Raw genomic sequence first — 17,557 nt, 5'->3', positions numbered from 1 at the left:
GATCTTAATTCTAGTCAATGAATTTCATAGCATAATATTAATTGCAAGGTAATCAAACTAATAAAATTCTGTGTATTTTCCCTGCATCTTATCTATGTCATTGTGTACTGTTCAAAGTGTTTATAAAAACTCTAGACTGATTAAATATGTCATTGTCAACTTTTGGAAATGTTAAGGTGTGTTTGGGTGGAGAAGCCTGCATGATTTAACTTTTGTTGTTCTTCCCTTTCTCCAAAACTAAATAAAGACAAGTTGTCAATATGAATCCTGTTCACTAAGATAATCAATTACTACACACTTGTGCTTTTACTCAAACTTGAATTCATTTTTATACCTGGGTAACATTGTAAACAAGCTTGAGTTTCAAAGAGAAAACTCTTTGAGCCCCTGAGAAAACTATAAAGAAAAAGCTAAGAATAACATCTCATACTGAGAGGTGATCTCCTCTGGGGATGGGAAGGAGGATCAGGGTTTGGGAATAAGGGGTTCACAGGGATCAAACGGAATTTTAGTCTCACATAATCTTTTAAAAGAATGTATTATATATAACTGATTATTTGGGTACATAAAAAGAGCTTTTTTTTTTAAGGAAGGAAAACAGTTAAAGTACCAGCCAAGTATTAGATTCCAATACTATATTTTGAACTTTATATTTTTGTAAAGCATTTTATGTTTGTTACCTATGATATAGGAAAAGAAATTTTATTTTTCACATGTTGTAAAGCTTTTACTTTTCTTCTGCAAGGTCACCAGAGTTGTTTTAAGCAAACTAAGAACACGGTGAAATAAAAGAAATTCTTTACCCTTACACCTCTGCATGGAAGTGTACAATTAATGAAATTAACAAAAATAAAATGTCACTCTAAAATTTCTGTAATCTAAGGTGAAAGATCATTTGACCACTTAATGTTAATAACAAAGACTCAAAAGAACAAGTGAAGATGTGTCATATTAAATGCTATTATTGTTTTGATGGTTTCAAATCCTGATAAAGTACATTGTTACTTCAGTAATAATTTCTCAATCATCCCTAGTTAACCACTGATCAGCATTCCTAAATAACTCATGGTATAAAGAAAAACAACGTAAAAATTAAGGCACTGTAATTAATTACTCTTCCCCAAATATATATAATATAGGCCATTCAGAGCATGCTATCCCAAACTCCTCAGTATTCTACAACATAGAATTAGAAAACTAACATTTATTGATAGATTTAAGGTGTAATACAGGTTTCCAAAATGTGGCAGTGAGAATACCAGCATAAAAAAGAGAAACTTGTGCTAAAAACCTGAATTCATCATTGGCAATGTTACATAACAATCAAGGCCCTCACATACTTATGATTTCCACTTTTTCTATACTGTCAACCTCCCATGCATCAAAAAAGAAAAACAACTAAGATTATCAAACTTGGGAAACAATAACATACTCTATGATTTTTAAGATCATAATATTGGGAAAGTTTTGGAGATCTGCAAAATATATCCTAATCATCCATGAGTACAATCTCATTTCTAGTCATTTTTGCAGTGATCATTAATGAATAAAGAACAGATTTACAAGTTTATATAGCAGGGCATCTGGGTTCAACACAAAACTGTTAGAAACTTTAGGCAAATACATGTTTCATGAGACACTGCTAACACTTAAGAGGAATTAAATAAAATTCTGAAACTTGGAAAGCAAATAAAGACAAGACAACTAAGAAGCATTTTCCACCATTTACTCTTGTTATCAAAAATAGTTCAACTCTTCTTGCAAAACAAAACAAAATAGTACATACTGGACACATACATCACATTTTTCTTCCTATGGCTTTAGCCCACCCCCACCCCACCAAGAGACAAAAAAAAAAAAAAAAAAAAAAACCCCCAACAACAACAAAAACAACTCTACCTGACCACATTCACAGAAAATGACACCAGGATACACTACAAAACAGAAGGAGGTGTCATCTGCTCTGTGTCCAAAGGTTTCTTCTCCATGTCTTGTACTAGGTGAGTAACCATCATTGAACATGCTGTGTGCCAAATCAAAACATAACTTCAGCATATGTCAGATCTCATGAGAGATGGTGAACGTAGGAATTGGAAATTTTCCAGCAGTATTGTTCTTTAAATAAGCACTGTCAAAGCAGCAACTCTTCTTTTAAATCATAAGGTCATATCTTATTACCTAGTCAGTCCTTGTTTTATTTGGGCTGTGCTCTTTCAAGCAACTGACTAGATTTCCCTTCAACAGAATGTTTGTGACTCACTTATCCTCCCCATAAAAATTAATGGGAAAGAAGTGCATTTAAACTGAAACATAGTTTGTGCTTTACATGCAAAAGAGCATTCTAAAGAAAATCCTCCTAGCTTCAAACCTACCTAAATGCACAGGCTCATAAAAAAGCATTTTTATTAGGCCTCTAAAAAGAAGCCTTCATAACAAATAGCACCCTAAAAAAGCATATTTAAAATAAAGTCTGTGGCAAACTATTAGAGGAAACAAAAAAACCAAAGTGGCCAATAGCAATAAGTATAATGTATAAATCTGGATACATTTGGGGACATTATTCCAAAATTATTTTAAATACATCCCAATTTCTAAATAAAACTTTTATATATATATTTTAAATTCTGTCACATACTATAGTCTAAACTGAATCAGCTTCACAATAAAACTGCTCTTCTCCACTTTATCAATTAGAACATTGTTCACAGTGAAGAAAGAATTTTTTTCCTAGAAATAAGTCAGACTTAAATAAAAAAAGGAGCTCAACTCAGAAGTTTCGTAGCATAAGTAGCTAAAAGTATGCAGTCTGACAGAATTTCAGTTTGTTCACTTTTAAAAGATTGCTTCAACATTCTACTGAGGGGCAAATTTCCTTTCATAATACTGCTGATTTAAGAACTGCTACATACACCAGTAGCCAATTTTCATGATCAGAAATGGTATTATGTCAGCACAAAGGTTGAGCTGGACATAGCTTCTCAACAGGAGAAACATCAATGACATCTGAAGGCAGCACTGAGTCTCCTGAACAAACTAAATGGCTACTTTTTCACAAAAAATGAGCACAATCTTTATGGACTGACTAGATACCACTTCCTTCCATTTAATCATCAACTTTGATTACGCACAAAGCATGACCATAAACAATGAGGTTAATGTTATTTTCCTTGCCAAAGTTCATTTTGTATAAATCAGTTGCATCAGCATTTGTTCTCAAACTATGAGGTTCTGTAAGAACTAAGGACATATAGTTGTAGGGTTACTCCTCCATTATCTGCAAACTATTTCCCCGACACTAACACATATAACTTAGCAATGAAAACACTTGATACAAGTGATCTATATGCAGGAGCTCCGGCAAGTTAAACCAACAAAACCATAGCTGCCTTAAACTGTAGCTATTTCCCTACCAGAGAGGTAGGTTTAAAGACCCACTGATTTAACAGTCGAATCTCATGTCTATAGCTTCATCCAAACTTTTATCATCATGTGTACTGGCAGCTAAAAACGTCGTTACTGGGGACCCTGTGACATTAATTACACTGGTGCTGGTACTAGCACTGCGCACAGCAATGCTAGTCACATTAATGCCCAAAGTGAGCCTGGTCTGCTCCAAGGCCTTTTCTGGCACAGCAAATGCCTCCAGCTTCTTCTCCCCATTGGCCATATAGGAGTTTTGGCAGCCACGGCATATACAATCTAAGCAGGCTTTGCGGTTCGAGTAGCAAGGGCAGCGTTGGCCGCGGCATGTAAGAACACTTGGATTTTGAGTAGCACGCCCACATTTACACCCTTTCTTTTCCTGGGGTTTTTTATACACAGTCTTGGTAGGACTTCCGGGCATAAAATGATGACTAGGAATCTTTTCCTTTACTGTTTTGTCTTTTTTAAGAATACCTGGCTTGGTTTTAGAGTGAGATTTCTTGGATCCATGTTCATGACTCTTTTTCATGCTTTTAGTAGATAACAGTACAGTTTTGCTGATTTTGGGTGTTGTGCCTCCATTGGGAACAGTTGCTATAGGCTGAAGAGAAATTTTGCTCTCCCGTTTCACTGTTACAGGAGCAGACGCCCCCAATGTTGGGCCTCGGATAATGGTAGAAATTGGAAGTGGCTGAACTTTTTCACTGTCACTTTCTGATCTGGATCGTTTTCTATTTAATTTTGCTACCTTCGGAGTTGCTGCTGTACATGACAAGCCATGAAGTGCAGGATTGGTGGACATAAAAACATTATGGCTAAGAGACTGGGAAGAAAGCTGCAGAAAAGGTCCATTGGAGACAGTGGCTTCCAAGTTGGGCTGCAAATTAGGGCAACAAACCTCTGTGTTTGAAACAGTTTCTAGGCTGCGGAGTACTTCCTCAACACTCAGTAACAGAGAGTCACCAGGTTTTATATCTTCACTGAAACTGCAGATATCAATGCCTGTAGAACATAAGTCAGTAGCTACCGTGTCACAGACAGGTGGCAAGCTGTCAGACAGATCTTCAGTCTTTATGTCAACAGTGTTACATACATCAATTGTATTTGAATGTTCAGGTGAAGGAATATTTATACCAAATCTATCTATTGAAAGCCCATTATAAGTAGGCAAACCATTGATAACAGAACTGCCAATAGCAATGCTGAGGGTACTTTCAGATATTGGAGATAAACTAGCTTGAGGATCAGTTGTGGGTTCTGAGGTCGAAGGTAAAGGGGAATGTGTCAAACATAAAGTAAAGGATGAATCTGAGGGTTTTTCTGTCTCCTCACAAAGCAATGATCCATCATTAAGCAAAGCCAAAATATCAGAAGAACAGTCGACTGCTTCTATTATATCCCTTGCCAATGTAGTCTGTGTTATATATTCACATAGTTTTTTGTAACAGTTCACCAAGATGCTTAGTTGCTTGTTTTCCTCAAACTGCTCATAGTCTTTGCACCAACTACATGAAGGTTTCATCATCATTTTCTTGCCTTTACAAGTTTTGCAGACATAGTGTTGGCAGGTGGAGTTAGTGGGTGCAATGGGATCTTGTAGCAGATGTCCTAAGAGGGAAAAAAGAGGAAAGCATAGATTTTAGTAAAATACATTTACAATTTCACATACTGAAGTTAAGATGAGATCTTTAAGTAATCTATTAAAATTGAAATAGGATAAATTCACCAGACCAGGAAACAAAAGATACAGGGCCCTGGGGCAAAAGCAGGTTTACAGTTCTGCGTACACGAAAACAGAGTTTATGCTTTTAATTTTTTATTGTATTATTTTCTAGACGAACAACTACAAACCTACTTTCCCCCCTACTCTGTATATCTCACAGGAAATAAAAAATAGCCCACTTTACTTTATTTTCATGCCATATTCCCTATTCCTTTACTCAAACCAGAACCTTCCTCAGTTCTGTGTTTCTTCCCCAAACAGCACATTCTGGTCCACTTTCTTATACTCTTCTCCAAAGACTATAAAGAGGTAAAGATCAGTCACCCAAAGCACACATTAAGCTTAAAACCTTTGAGACCTCAAACTAATGCAACATGACAATGCTACAATATATTGAGCAAAATCATGTTTTTAATTATTTATTGACTTTAGAGAGAGAGAGGAAGGGAAGAAGGGAGGAAGGGAAGAAGGGAGGGAGGGAAAGAGATACATCGTTGTTCCACTTATTTCTGCATTCATTGGTTGATTCTTACAGGTGCCTTGCCTAGGGATTGAACCTGAAACCTCAGCATAGCTCTAACCAACTGAGCTACCAGGCCAGGGCCCATATTATTTTCTGTTAGACAATGGGTAAAAGATATGAGCAAAAGATACTCCCTGCCCTCATTAAACATAGTTTGAGGGCATTAATCAATTAGTACAGAAGCATCTTCACAGAAAAAAATAAGATAATTCAAACCATTTTATTATATAAATACCAACCATAAACTAAGAGAAGATCAATATGTAGTTATAATGTAGAAGAATGATATCCATTTATTAAAAGCCAAAAGGAAGTACTATTAAACTCAAATTTTGCTACAGAAAATCAAAATACAATAACAATGAAAAAACTGTTTAAATGTATTAAAAGGAAAAAATATACATAATGCTTGGCTCAAATTCTTCTGACAGAATACAAAAGACCATGGTCATAAACCATAAGTATCCTAGGTACATCAATATAATATATAAGTGATCCCTCAACTTGATATCACTCCCAAATTACAAAATGACCTATACATAAGAACCAGGAAGGAGAAAACAACTAGATCAGTCCATATCCCCTCCCTTATTCCCCCCAAAGAAGTAAATGCTCCTTGGTTCCCAATTCAGGACAAATGGTTAGTAATTAACTCAAAGCAGCACCTGTTTTCTCATACATGTTACACAATTTAACACTCAGGTATGAGAGAGATGGTACTTTCTGCTATAGCCAAGTTACATCAGCAAATCCTCTACCTTAGAAGCAACTAGAAACCAGGAAAATTTTAACAGTCACTTTCACAACCAAAGACATAAAAAAGATAGTTTGAAAAACTGTTGGATTTCAAGTAAGAACAGTGGGAATCTATGGTGTTTAGGTCTGGAGCTGCTCAGTTTTCCCCTACCACCCAGCTCCATCAGTGTTACCCTATGAAGACTGGAAGCAGCTATGGTGTAAGAGGGTTCATTCCATTTAGGGCAGTAGGTGATGAACAGGCTCAAAGGCATTACCACTGATAGTGACTTCTCAGATGCTGGCCGGCCAGTAGGGAGGACAAACAATTCAGCTCTTACTAGCCTGAGGTTGCAAAAGCCCAGGTTACACAGACGCCTCAAACAAGATCGTAATTTTCTCCAAATTGATCTATAAATTCAATGTAATCCTTATAAGAATCCCAGGTGGCTTTTTAAAAAAAGAAACTGACAGATTCTAAAATTTATATGGAATCAGAGAGAATGACCTAGGACAGCCAAAACAATTTGGAAAAGAATAAAAAGTTGCCCTGGCCAGGTGGCTCAGTTGGTTGGAGCCTCATCCTGTACACCAGAAGGTTGTGGGTTTCATCCCCAGTTTAGGTACATGTCTGGGGGATGGGGTGGGGGGGTACTGATCAATGTCTGTCTCTCTCAAATCAATGGACATGTCTGTCCTCAGGTGAGGATTTGAAAATTAATTTTTTTTTTTTAATCTAGAACAAAAAGTTGGAGGACTTACACTGTCAAATTTCAAAATCTTCCATAAAGTCATCAAGACATCGTGGTAATGGCAAAGGATAGTCATAAAAATCAATGGCCCTGGCTGCTGTGGCTCAGTGGATTGAGCGTCGGCCTGCGAGCCAAGTGTCGCTGGTTCGATTTCCAGTCAGGGCACATGAATAGGTTGCGCTAGGGTCCCCAGTTGGGGGCGCGAGTGAGAGGCAACCACACAGTGACGTTTCTCTCTCCCTCTCTTTCTCCTTTCCCCTCTCTCTAAAAATAAAATAAACAAACAAATAAATAAATAAACTTAAAAAAAAAATCAATGGAAGAGGATAGAGTCCATGAAGAAATTCTTACATTTATGGTCCGCTGATTTGTGTGACAAGGGTGCCCAGATAACTCAATAGGAAAAGAGAGTATTTTCAACACACCATGTGGGATCAGATACCCAATTGCAAAACAAAACAAAAAACTGTGAGTCCTTGTCTCACAACATACACACACATTAATTCAAAATGGATCATAGACACCTAAATGTAAAACACTAAAATCCTAAAAGGAAACTCTTAAGAAAATCATGACTCTGGCTTGGGGTAAGTGTTAAGTGTGACATCAAATGCACAATCCACAAAAGAGGAAAAACTGTAAAATATATTTCTGCAAAATTTAAATGTGCTTCAAAAGATACCATTAAAAAAATAAAAAGATAATTCACAGACTGGAAAAACTATTTGCAAATCATATATCTGATAAAGACTTACAACATGATATATTTTTAAAACTTCCTATAAATCAGTATTAAGACATCTCAATTTATTTAAAAGTGAGCAAAATTTGAATAAACATTTCACCGAAGAAAATATACAAATGTCTAATAAACACATGAAAATATGCTCAATATTTTTAATTAAGGAAAGTAAAAACCAATGGCATATTGCTACACACCTATTAGAACAAATAAATTCAAAACAGACAATACTAAGAAATGGCAAAGTTGTGGAGAAACTGGAACCCTCCTATATTATCAGTGTGAATGTAAAAGGGTAAAATCATACTGGAAAACGGTAGTTTTTTAAAAAGTTAAACATACATTTACCCTACAAACCAGCAATTCTACTCCTAAGCATCTACTCAAATAGAAAATAAAAATATATTTCCTTTTAAAGAAATGTATATGATTATTCATAGCAGCATTATTCATAATAGACAAAAACTGGAAACAATCCAATGTCCATCAACCAGTGAGTAGATAAAATGTATTATATTCATACAATATTGTTCAGCAATTAAAAGAACAAACTATTGATACATGCCAAAATATGAAGAAATTCAAAACCATTATGCTAAGTTAAAGAAGCCAAGTGCAAAATACATTACTGTATTATCCCATTTATATAAAATGCCTAGAAATGACAGAAAAGCAGAAATAGTGGTTGTCTGAGGCTGGGAGTATGATGACCCTTTGGTTCGCAGGCTGGCGCTAATCCACTGAGCCACACGAGTTGGGATGGATTTTTTTTTTTTTTAACAGGAGAAAGGAAGAAAGCTGTAAGACTTTAGAAAAAGTTAATATGATGATTACCATGGGGAAAGAAAGTGGGAGGGGGGAGAAGAATGTAAAGGGGGGGGATCAGTCGGCAGCCGTCCATCTCGAGAGACCATGGTGTAGCTTCTTAAGAGTCTATCTGCACCGCCGAGAATGGCTGTGCAGTCCGACTCGGGAGTGACACGGTATCTGTCTCCTCCCATGTTGAATCGACATCTTGCGATGACGCTGGAGTGTCCTCTCCAGTGAAGCTGAAGCTACAGAGCCTGGGCAGGGTGATATGGAGGGTCTGCTGTTGCCCATGCAGCAGACCCCCCCTCTCTTCGCAGCTGAAGGGTCCAAGGGAAAGACGGTGTCAATACAGCTTGGCTTCAGGTGCGCCGCAGGAGTTGCCGGTGTTGACTACAACGTCAAACCGCCTTAGGGACTCCGGCTCCGGATTTTCTGTCGGGGTTTACTCCCTTAGCCTTTCCCCTGAAGAGGTATGCCGCAAGGCAGCGGAGGTTTTTTGGAATCAGAGTTTTCCTTCTCTGATGTGCCCTGACTGGAAGATCGAACCAGCGACACTTAGCTCGCAGGCCGATGCTCAATCCACTGAGCCAAACCAGCCAGGGTTAAAAGGGGGGGGAAAGGGGGGGGAAAAATAGTGATAAAAGGAGGTTTGACTTTGGGTGGTGAAGACACAATATAATATACAAATGATGCATTACAGAATCGTATGCTTCAAACCTATATAATTAACCAATGTGACCCCAATAAATTCAATAAAGAAAAAGTTAAGAAAATCCCAAATTTCAATTAAATTACCAGTATGAACTAACATTTTCATTTTCATATTTCCTAGCACTATACATTGAAAAGGACTGGAAGCAAGAAACCAAGGCTGGTAGCAATGAACTCAGATAATGATATTGAAAAACAATTTCCTGTTCAATAGGACAGATGGCTGATTCCAGATCTGTGACATAAATTAGACAAGATGGATTTTGATTACCTTGTTATGCCAGAAAGCAAGGAAACTATCAAAGATCAGGACAGTGGTAAAGGGTCTCAGCAGCAAACCTGCACTGGCCAAAAAGGAGAAATCTGAGCATGCATAAATGCAATGGAATTAAACACAGCCATAATGTTCAAATGTCTGAGTTCATTAAACAAAATAAAGAAAATCAGTTTCAGGATGCCAGAGAACCAGCGCATTAAGTCTGAAAGCTGGTAAACAAAGAGCAAGGATCAAGTATTTTTTCTGATTTAACTCTATATGAACTATATAACCAAATAACCAAATCAGAGAATTTTCTCTTTATGGGAACAATGCAGCTAATAAATGAAGAAAAAATTGACAATTTAAATGTCATCATTGTAAAACCCCTAATGATTTGCAAATTGCACAAGCTGAAAAGTAAGGATTACCTCTCCAGTCTTCATTACATCAATGACCTTTTTACCAGTCATGTCAAACCCTGACTACCAAACACCCTAAAGGACTTATATCCTACACATCTTTGCGTTCTTCTTTGAGGTACTGGGAGAGTATGCCTAATACTGAGAACTGAACACAAACTAGAAAACACAAAAACTATCACTTAATGATTCATGACTCTACTACCACTGAGTTCTTAAGAACTTCCATCACCTGGCCTCATATTACCTACTGGATTGCCTAACCATTCCCCAAAACAAATATTTGAAACGTTAATCTACCATTAAAGATGCCTATAAGACGAATTTGTTTCAGGCAATCAGCTAACCATTCTATCCCTCAAACTTTTCCCAGAGGATTCTCTTTACATCTCATAACAAAGGCAGCTCCAGCAATGAGGATCAAAGAAAAAAAGGTTCAAGTGTTTCTTAGAGTTAGGTGTTAGCCATATACCTACAATGTCCCTAAGGAAACTCCTCCCCTCAAAATTAAGAAATATCAGATAACACTTTTAAAACCATAAAAATACATCTTATCCTAGAAAATAAAATAGAAGGGCAATCTGAGTCGAGGGGAAATGTGTCACTCACTGGTAAACTGAACTATAAAAACTGGGAAGTGTTTGGAAAGAGGTTTAATTTATATTTAGCTTAGATCATGTTCCATATAGTTTCACACTCAAATGTAAAACCAGACTTGCTCAAAATATACATCTTCAAACTTTAAAATTTATAGTTCATGACAAAAATGCTGTATTAGCCCCCAAAAGACTAAATATTAATTTTTACTCCCCCTTTAAAAATATACGAATCCTTTATTTATTCTCTCCTTTAAAAAAATTTTACTTGATTGATTTCAGATAAGAGGAAGGAAAGGGGAAGGGAGGGAGGGAGGGCAGGAGGGGGAGGAGGGGAGAGAGAAAGAGAAAGAGAAGAAATGTTGATTCCAGTTGAGCATTCATTGGTTGATTCTTATATGTGCCTGACCAGGGATGGAACCCTCAACCTTGGCGTATGCTCTAACCAACTGAGCTTACCTGGCCACAGCTATTCTTCCCTTCTTAACTTTTTCCATCCCCAAGTCACCCATTTTATAATTTTAAACTACAATTAGATTACTACAATGATACTTCTGGGAATTTCTGGGACTACATAATTGTTTGTAATTAATCAGAATATTTAATAAGATTTTAATGCTCTTAATTTTGTGAAATTTTTTATTATGAAAATTTTCAAACACAAAAATCAGAAAATAATATAATTAATCTCCTTATATCTATCACCCAGATGCAATATCAAGATTGTCAGATTTGTTTCATCTACCCATCTTTTCTTAATATTTCTAAGCAAATCTCAAACATCACCAATTCATCTCTGTATACATTAGAAATCTCTACAAAATGCTTTTTGTTATGTAACAATGTCATTATCACACCTAACAAAATCAACAATTTAAATAATTTTTAAACTAGATTTATATTTAACATGTGGAAAGAAAACATTTAAAGCCCTAGGACTTTTAATTCAACCATTAAAAAAAGTTTGTAAAGTATACTTTTCTTAATAAAACTTTCCTTTTATTAAATAGATTTAACAATAATTATTCAAGTCACCACTTTACCCTATTAATATACCAAAGCTAACCCTTGGACCGGCTACCATGCACTTCATTCCTACACCTGACAAGAACCGCTGCTGGCATCATGATTTACATACACAGCCTGAAGTGAGAGTGAGAGAGAGAGAGAGAGAGAGAGAGAGAGAGACAGAGAGACAGAGAGACAGAGAGACTTGCCCATTTTTTCCATACAAGGGATAGGCACTCCTCCTTAGCATAAGCAAACAAGGACATCATTAGTCTCTGGGCAAACTCTTCTACATACATAACTGATCCCAATTTTGGACAAAGCAACTGATAATACATTCATTCCAAAATACCATTAATAAAGGTGACCATACTATAAATTTTATGTTGATATGCAGACTACCATGTAAATTATGTCTTAATTACTTCCGAAGCAAAATCTTTTGACTCACCATTTCAATGGTAATAGTGTTTAACCTCACTTACATTTTGACAAGATTCAGAAAATTCATCATTAGGACATGTTTTGAGATGTAACAATTTTGGCATTTAACAAAAATGCATCATATAATTCTAACTTAAGTGGCATATATACAAAAACAGCATTTATCAGAATCAAAATGTTGTGTATTTTTTTTACCACCATGCCCTCTCCAGAATTCCTTCTTCTGGTAATGCTTCTATTATTACAGCAACAAGGACTGCCTAATCAAAAACCTCAAATCATCCAAGTAATTTTGTATAAACCTTATTTGTTGCTGATGAGATGATACTAAGGATCAGGAAACATGAGCCAAGATTCACATAAACATCACCCTGAAATGTCACTATCAGAAAGTATAAAATACACACAAACAGGTCATGGTTAATGATTAAAAGCATCATAACATTTCTCCAAGAGGCATTCTTAGAAACTAGAACATAAATAATCAAGATATCCAAACAAAGACTCAAATCTTATACTTTGATATATGTACTACATTAAAAAAGGAAAAAATATCTCTGTAGTAACACCTCGACCAGTTTTACCAAAATAATGAAAGAGAAAAATAAAAACAGGTATCAAATATGTGGCATCCTCCAAAAAAATAGGAAGCAGTTTTCTGCTTTTCCTGATAATTCAAACATGAAACAGAAGAGGTATCATAAAGGCACATTTCAACATAACTCAATAAAATATGCTTTCCAAAAGAGCCTAAATGTGCTTCCCAACAAATGGACTCACATCAAAAATAATTAGAAAATATAAAGCTATCAGAAGTTCATATTAGAGGTCTAATGCAAAAGTAGAAAAAGAATAAAAGTGACAAAACTTCACTTGTTAAACGGAATAATTATATCCCATGAGATTTTCTAAACCATTACTAAAGTAAAGGAACTTAAGAAAATAGTACGTGGGTAGAGGGGAGCAAAGGGGAAAAATATTGGGACTACTGTAACATAGTCATAAAATATACTTAAAAAAAAAAGAAAATAGTACTAACTGGTTATCTTAAAATACTTGAAAAAGTAGAGTTCTTAAATAGGAAGTCTTCTAGGTTCACTTATGTTATTGAGTCTAATGCCAATTTCCTCAGCAATTGTTACAGAATAAAATAATTACTTTTCACCAGACATTCCTTTCCAGTTGGTCCAGGTACCCCCATGTAACGTTACTGACCACTTAAGTATATCTATAGTCACATATACAGAAAAAAAGTATTGGATAAAAGGGGGCAAAGAGTCTTCATTAATTTTACAGCAAAAGAATTTTGTTACCAACCCAATTACATTCTAATTTCAACAATGACAAAATGTTCAACTGAATGATGGAAAAGTGACACACTTGATCTTGGAAAGGTACTCTCAAATGTTGCATAGAAAATCTTCAAATATTTTGTTCAGGAATGCAGTGTTGGTTTCTGTTAAGACAAACCTTTCCTGTAATATGAGGGAAGACTTTTCTTTTATATTCTAAAGACTAACTAACCGTATTTGTTTCAAACATACTTCAGATGTTTCCGTTCTCTACAGTATGACCAAAAAAGAAAAAAAAACTTCATTTTTTAAAATTTTATTTATTTATTTTTAGAAAGAGGGGCAGGGAGGGAGGAAGAGAGGGAGAAAAATATTGATGTGTGAGAGAGAAACAGCCAAGGGCCTGCAACTCACGTGCATTCCCTGACTGGGAATCAAGCTGGCGACCTTTTGTTGAGGTGAAATTTTCTGTAAGTTACACAATAAAATCCAATAAAGCTTGCATATTTCCACTTACCCCATTTTATTATGCTTTCAAATTTACCAGAAGCTTTACGTATTTAAATATTCTTCCCCTCTCCCCGCTGGCTCCCATCCTCCCTCTCTAGTAATCCACCTAAATTTCTTCACCCTCAATTCTACTTCAACCTTCCTTCCCTATAGCAACTTGCCCTCCAGTTATTTACAGACTGAAGTATTTCACTACAATTAATCTTACAATGGAAGGCAAAAATTGCTAATCCCAGACCAAAGAACATTTCTGGTTGATCACTTTTCCTTGAAATGCTCTCTTCCCTTCTTCCCTAACACTGTCTCCTCCACCTCCTTTTCTTCTGTCTTCTTAATTTCAATATTCTCATATTTCTATACTAGGGTCTACCGTTCTTACTCCATTCCAGTATTCCATAATAATCTTTACTGGGACACATATCCCTTGGAAAACCTAATACACATATGCGCAGAATCTCACAGCAATCATGAACCTTTTTCCCTTTTTGAAGCAGAGATATGACAATACCCCCAAAACTGCTCTACACTCTCCTTCCAGAGTGATTTGCCAATAAAGTTGGTTTAATTACCATTTATAAATAGTGACTTCCAAATCTTTATCTCCAGCTCCAATCTTTCCAGAGCTCACACCCACATATCTAACTGCTTACTAAAAATCTCATCTCTTCTTTAATAACCCACAAACAACTCAAGCTCAACATAAACACATGTGAATTTATCATCCCTAATCCCCCACCTAAAAAACTTGCTCTTCCTCCTGCATCCCTTATTCTCTTGGATGCTGACACCGTCATTCACCCAGAAATCAAACCAGGCACACCTCAATACCATCCAGACTCCTCCTCTCCTTCTCTCCACATCCAGTCTCCACAGTCTCATTGCACATAGCCTCTAAGTCTGCTAATTCCACCCTTCAGGTTCTATCCCCATGACTACTCCTGCCTTAGATGAACCCTCATCATTTCTCACCCTGAATACAGCAAGTTTCCAAGCTTATCCTTCTGCCTTAACTTCCTGCTCTAATCAGCCCACCTTCCACAGTACCACCAAGTGACCTTACTAAAACACAAGTTTGATTATGTCTTTCTTTTCCAAACTCTTTACAAATGCATAACTAAAAACTGTCCCCTAAAAACAAACAAACAAACAAAAAAAAACCTTTCGAACAGCCTTTTAAAATCCAAAGTCTTTAGAATAACATCTGGCCCCCATCTCACCACCCCCACCCTGATATTTAGTACCATTAAGTCTCCACAAACTCCATTCTTTCCTCTCACCTACCACTGAGAATTCCAAAATATGCAGTGCTTACTCATTCCTGTGATTTGCTCTTCCTGGAACATCCTTCTTCCTTCCTTGCATATAAAAGCTATTTATTCTTTAAGAATCAACTCAAATATGACCCCTAAGAGGAAGCCTTCCTTGATTCCTGCCCATAAGTTTGTTCAAAAAGCACTACACACAATGTCCTATAATAGCACTTACCACTTTATATCGCCACCATTCACTTACTCAAGGCCAAAACTCATGTATTTATCTATCTTTCAATCACTGTTGGCCCGTAAGCCAGCACTGAATTTAAGTGTACAATGAATGAATCACAGAGAGCACATTAAGAGTTGAGAGTGATACTGGAAATCAACTTGTTTCATGGCATCACTGTTACCAAGAGGGACTTTCATAAGAGTGCATGGGTAGTTGCTAGCAATGAGAAACAGAATCTGGGTCTACTGATTTCCAACCTAACTATTCATTATAGTTATCCTACACCTTCCCTACCTCTGCTAGCATCCACTGAGACAATTTTAGCTCCATTCCACTTATCAGAAAGAATAATTGTTGAAACTGGGCCATAGCAGAATCAATAACCACAAGATGTAAAACGTTCTGGGGGAAAGAAGAAACAGGAACAGGTACTGGTAATAATGGATAGTGAGTGGGACAGGAAGAGTGAAAGGAAGTAGAGGATGGATGCTCAACAATAGTTTTGTGAGGGTCAGGAAATCTTTGCTGCACAGTAACTGAACCTGCAAGAGTCCAGGAATTCCTGCCTGAATTCTCTACACACCAATCTCAACATTTTTTTTTTAAGTTTATCTTAAATGTTTCAACTGAACATGTATACTACAGGACTATACTTATCTTCTCTATAAAGAATCTAACAAACTAAGCTCAGGCCCTAAGTGGCTCAGTTGGTTGGAGCATCATCCTGTACACAAAAAGGTTGTGGATTCCATCCCTGGGAGGGGTGCATACAGGAGGCAACCAATCTATGTTTCTGTTTCTCTCTCTCTCTCTCTCAAATCAATAAACATATCCTCAGGTGGGGGTGGGGGAGCTCAGCCTACCTAACAGTCTAAGAATTTACAGCATCAGAAATCTAAAGACTGTGTGTGTATATATGTACAATGTAATGTGTAAAATAAGTAAATACGTACCTATTAAACTCATTATGATTAGGATGAGCTTGTCTTCATAAGTGATGTCCCTTTAATTAGCATTATTCATCTTATTGTTACTACTAGAAAATTGACTTTTTTCTAGTATAAGCAATCAACTAATGCTGATCAATCCCAATATATACATACATCCTATTCTTGTGGTGAGAGAATAACTAAACTGAATCTGAGTCATAATCCGTTCAGCCTAGATTCAGTCTCCAATGCCAATATTAAGGGAGAATAAACTTCTACTGATGTCAAAAGGCTGCCATAGGACCTAACAAAAATCCCTCCATAGTCCAATCCACTGATCTAAACATTCCCATTCTCCACCTTTTCCAAAAGAAGAGTTCATTGTTTAGGCTATCTTCATTTAAGAAAACATTTATCTTTCCTTGATCACTTAAAAGTAAATAATTTCTGGGACCCAGCTATAAGCTAAGCATTGTGCGTGCCACTGACATATAACAAAGGATTCTCCAACCTTTATATCTCTGAATTTCAGAACCAAAATTACACTAAAAAGTAAAGATGTAAAATACATTTTCAATAACTAGTAAGGTATCTCCTAGTTACATATATACATGGAAATATTCTGGATTCAGCTAAGAACAAAAATGACAACACCATAAAAAGATCATGTGTCTTACCAAATTGACACACAAAAAAAATGAACTTTTTTTAGACAATTAAAACTGTTCTTTTTAAGCTTGTTTTTATCTTGCAAAACCTTTTTTGAAGGCATATGTTGAAGTCTAAACCTCTTAAAAATCTTTTCATTTGGCAAAATTCATGAGTATAAGTACTACTATGATAATAAGCTCAAGTCAAAGAAAAATGAATTTGAGATAAAAGAACTCTCATAAGACAGCACCATTTCCCTTTTGATAGGGCTTCCTAACCCAGGTCTGTTTTTCTTCTCTAAATTTTTTATTGAGCACCCCTTAGAATATGTTCCTTTAAACCTCCACACAAGTTTTTTAGTAAACCAAAAAAGTAAATACAAACCTCAAAAAATCAACAGGTCCAAATGACAAAGATTTCAAAGAAATTATTAGTTCTGTAATTAAATATTTAAGTAGCTATGTCCCAGACCATTATCCCCGATCACCTGGATTCCACAGAACTGTAAACTATTTTCTTTAAAATATCTAGCACAAATAATCATG

At 36.1% G+C, this 17,557-nt stretch overlaps 1 protein-coding gene across 1 annotated transcript in view; it reads right to left on the bottom strand.

Moving 5' to 3' along the window:
* Window positions 1–2,843: 2,843 nt before the first annotated feature.
* The window catches only part of MSL2 (MSL complex subunit 2), a 28,714-nt gene continuing 14,000 nt past the window's right edge, over window positions 2,844–17,557 (bottom strand). Inside the window, exon 2 of the mRNA XM_090284297.1 lies at window positions 2,844–5,031. Coding sequence (XP_090140423.1) covers window positions 3,440–5,031 — 1,592 coding nt within the window. The 3' untranslated portion in view covers window positions 2,844–3,439. The remainder of the gene's footprint in view (window positions 5,032–17,557) is intronic.

This window comes from Furipterus horrens, unplaced genomic scaffold, assembly GCF_987537825.1.
Source record: "Furipterus horrens unplaced genomic scaffold, mFurHor1.1.pri manual_scaffold_7, whole genome shotgun sequence".
In the NCBI taxonomy this organism is placed as follows: Eukaryota; Metazoa; Chordata; class Mammalia; order Chiroptera; family Furipteridae; genus Furipterus; species Furipterus horrens.
This window is presented reverse-complemented; position numbering and strand designations above follow the sequence as displayed.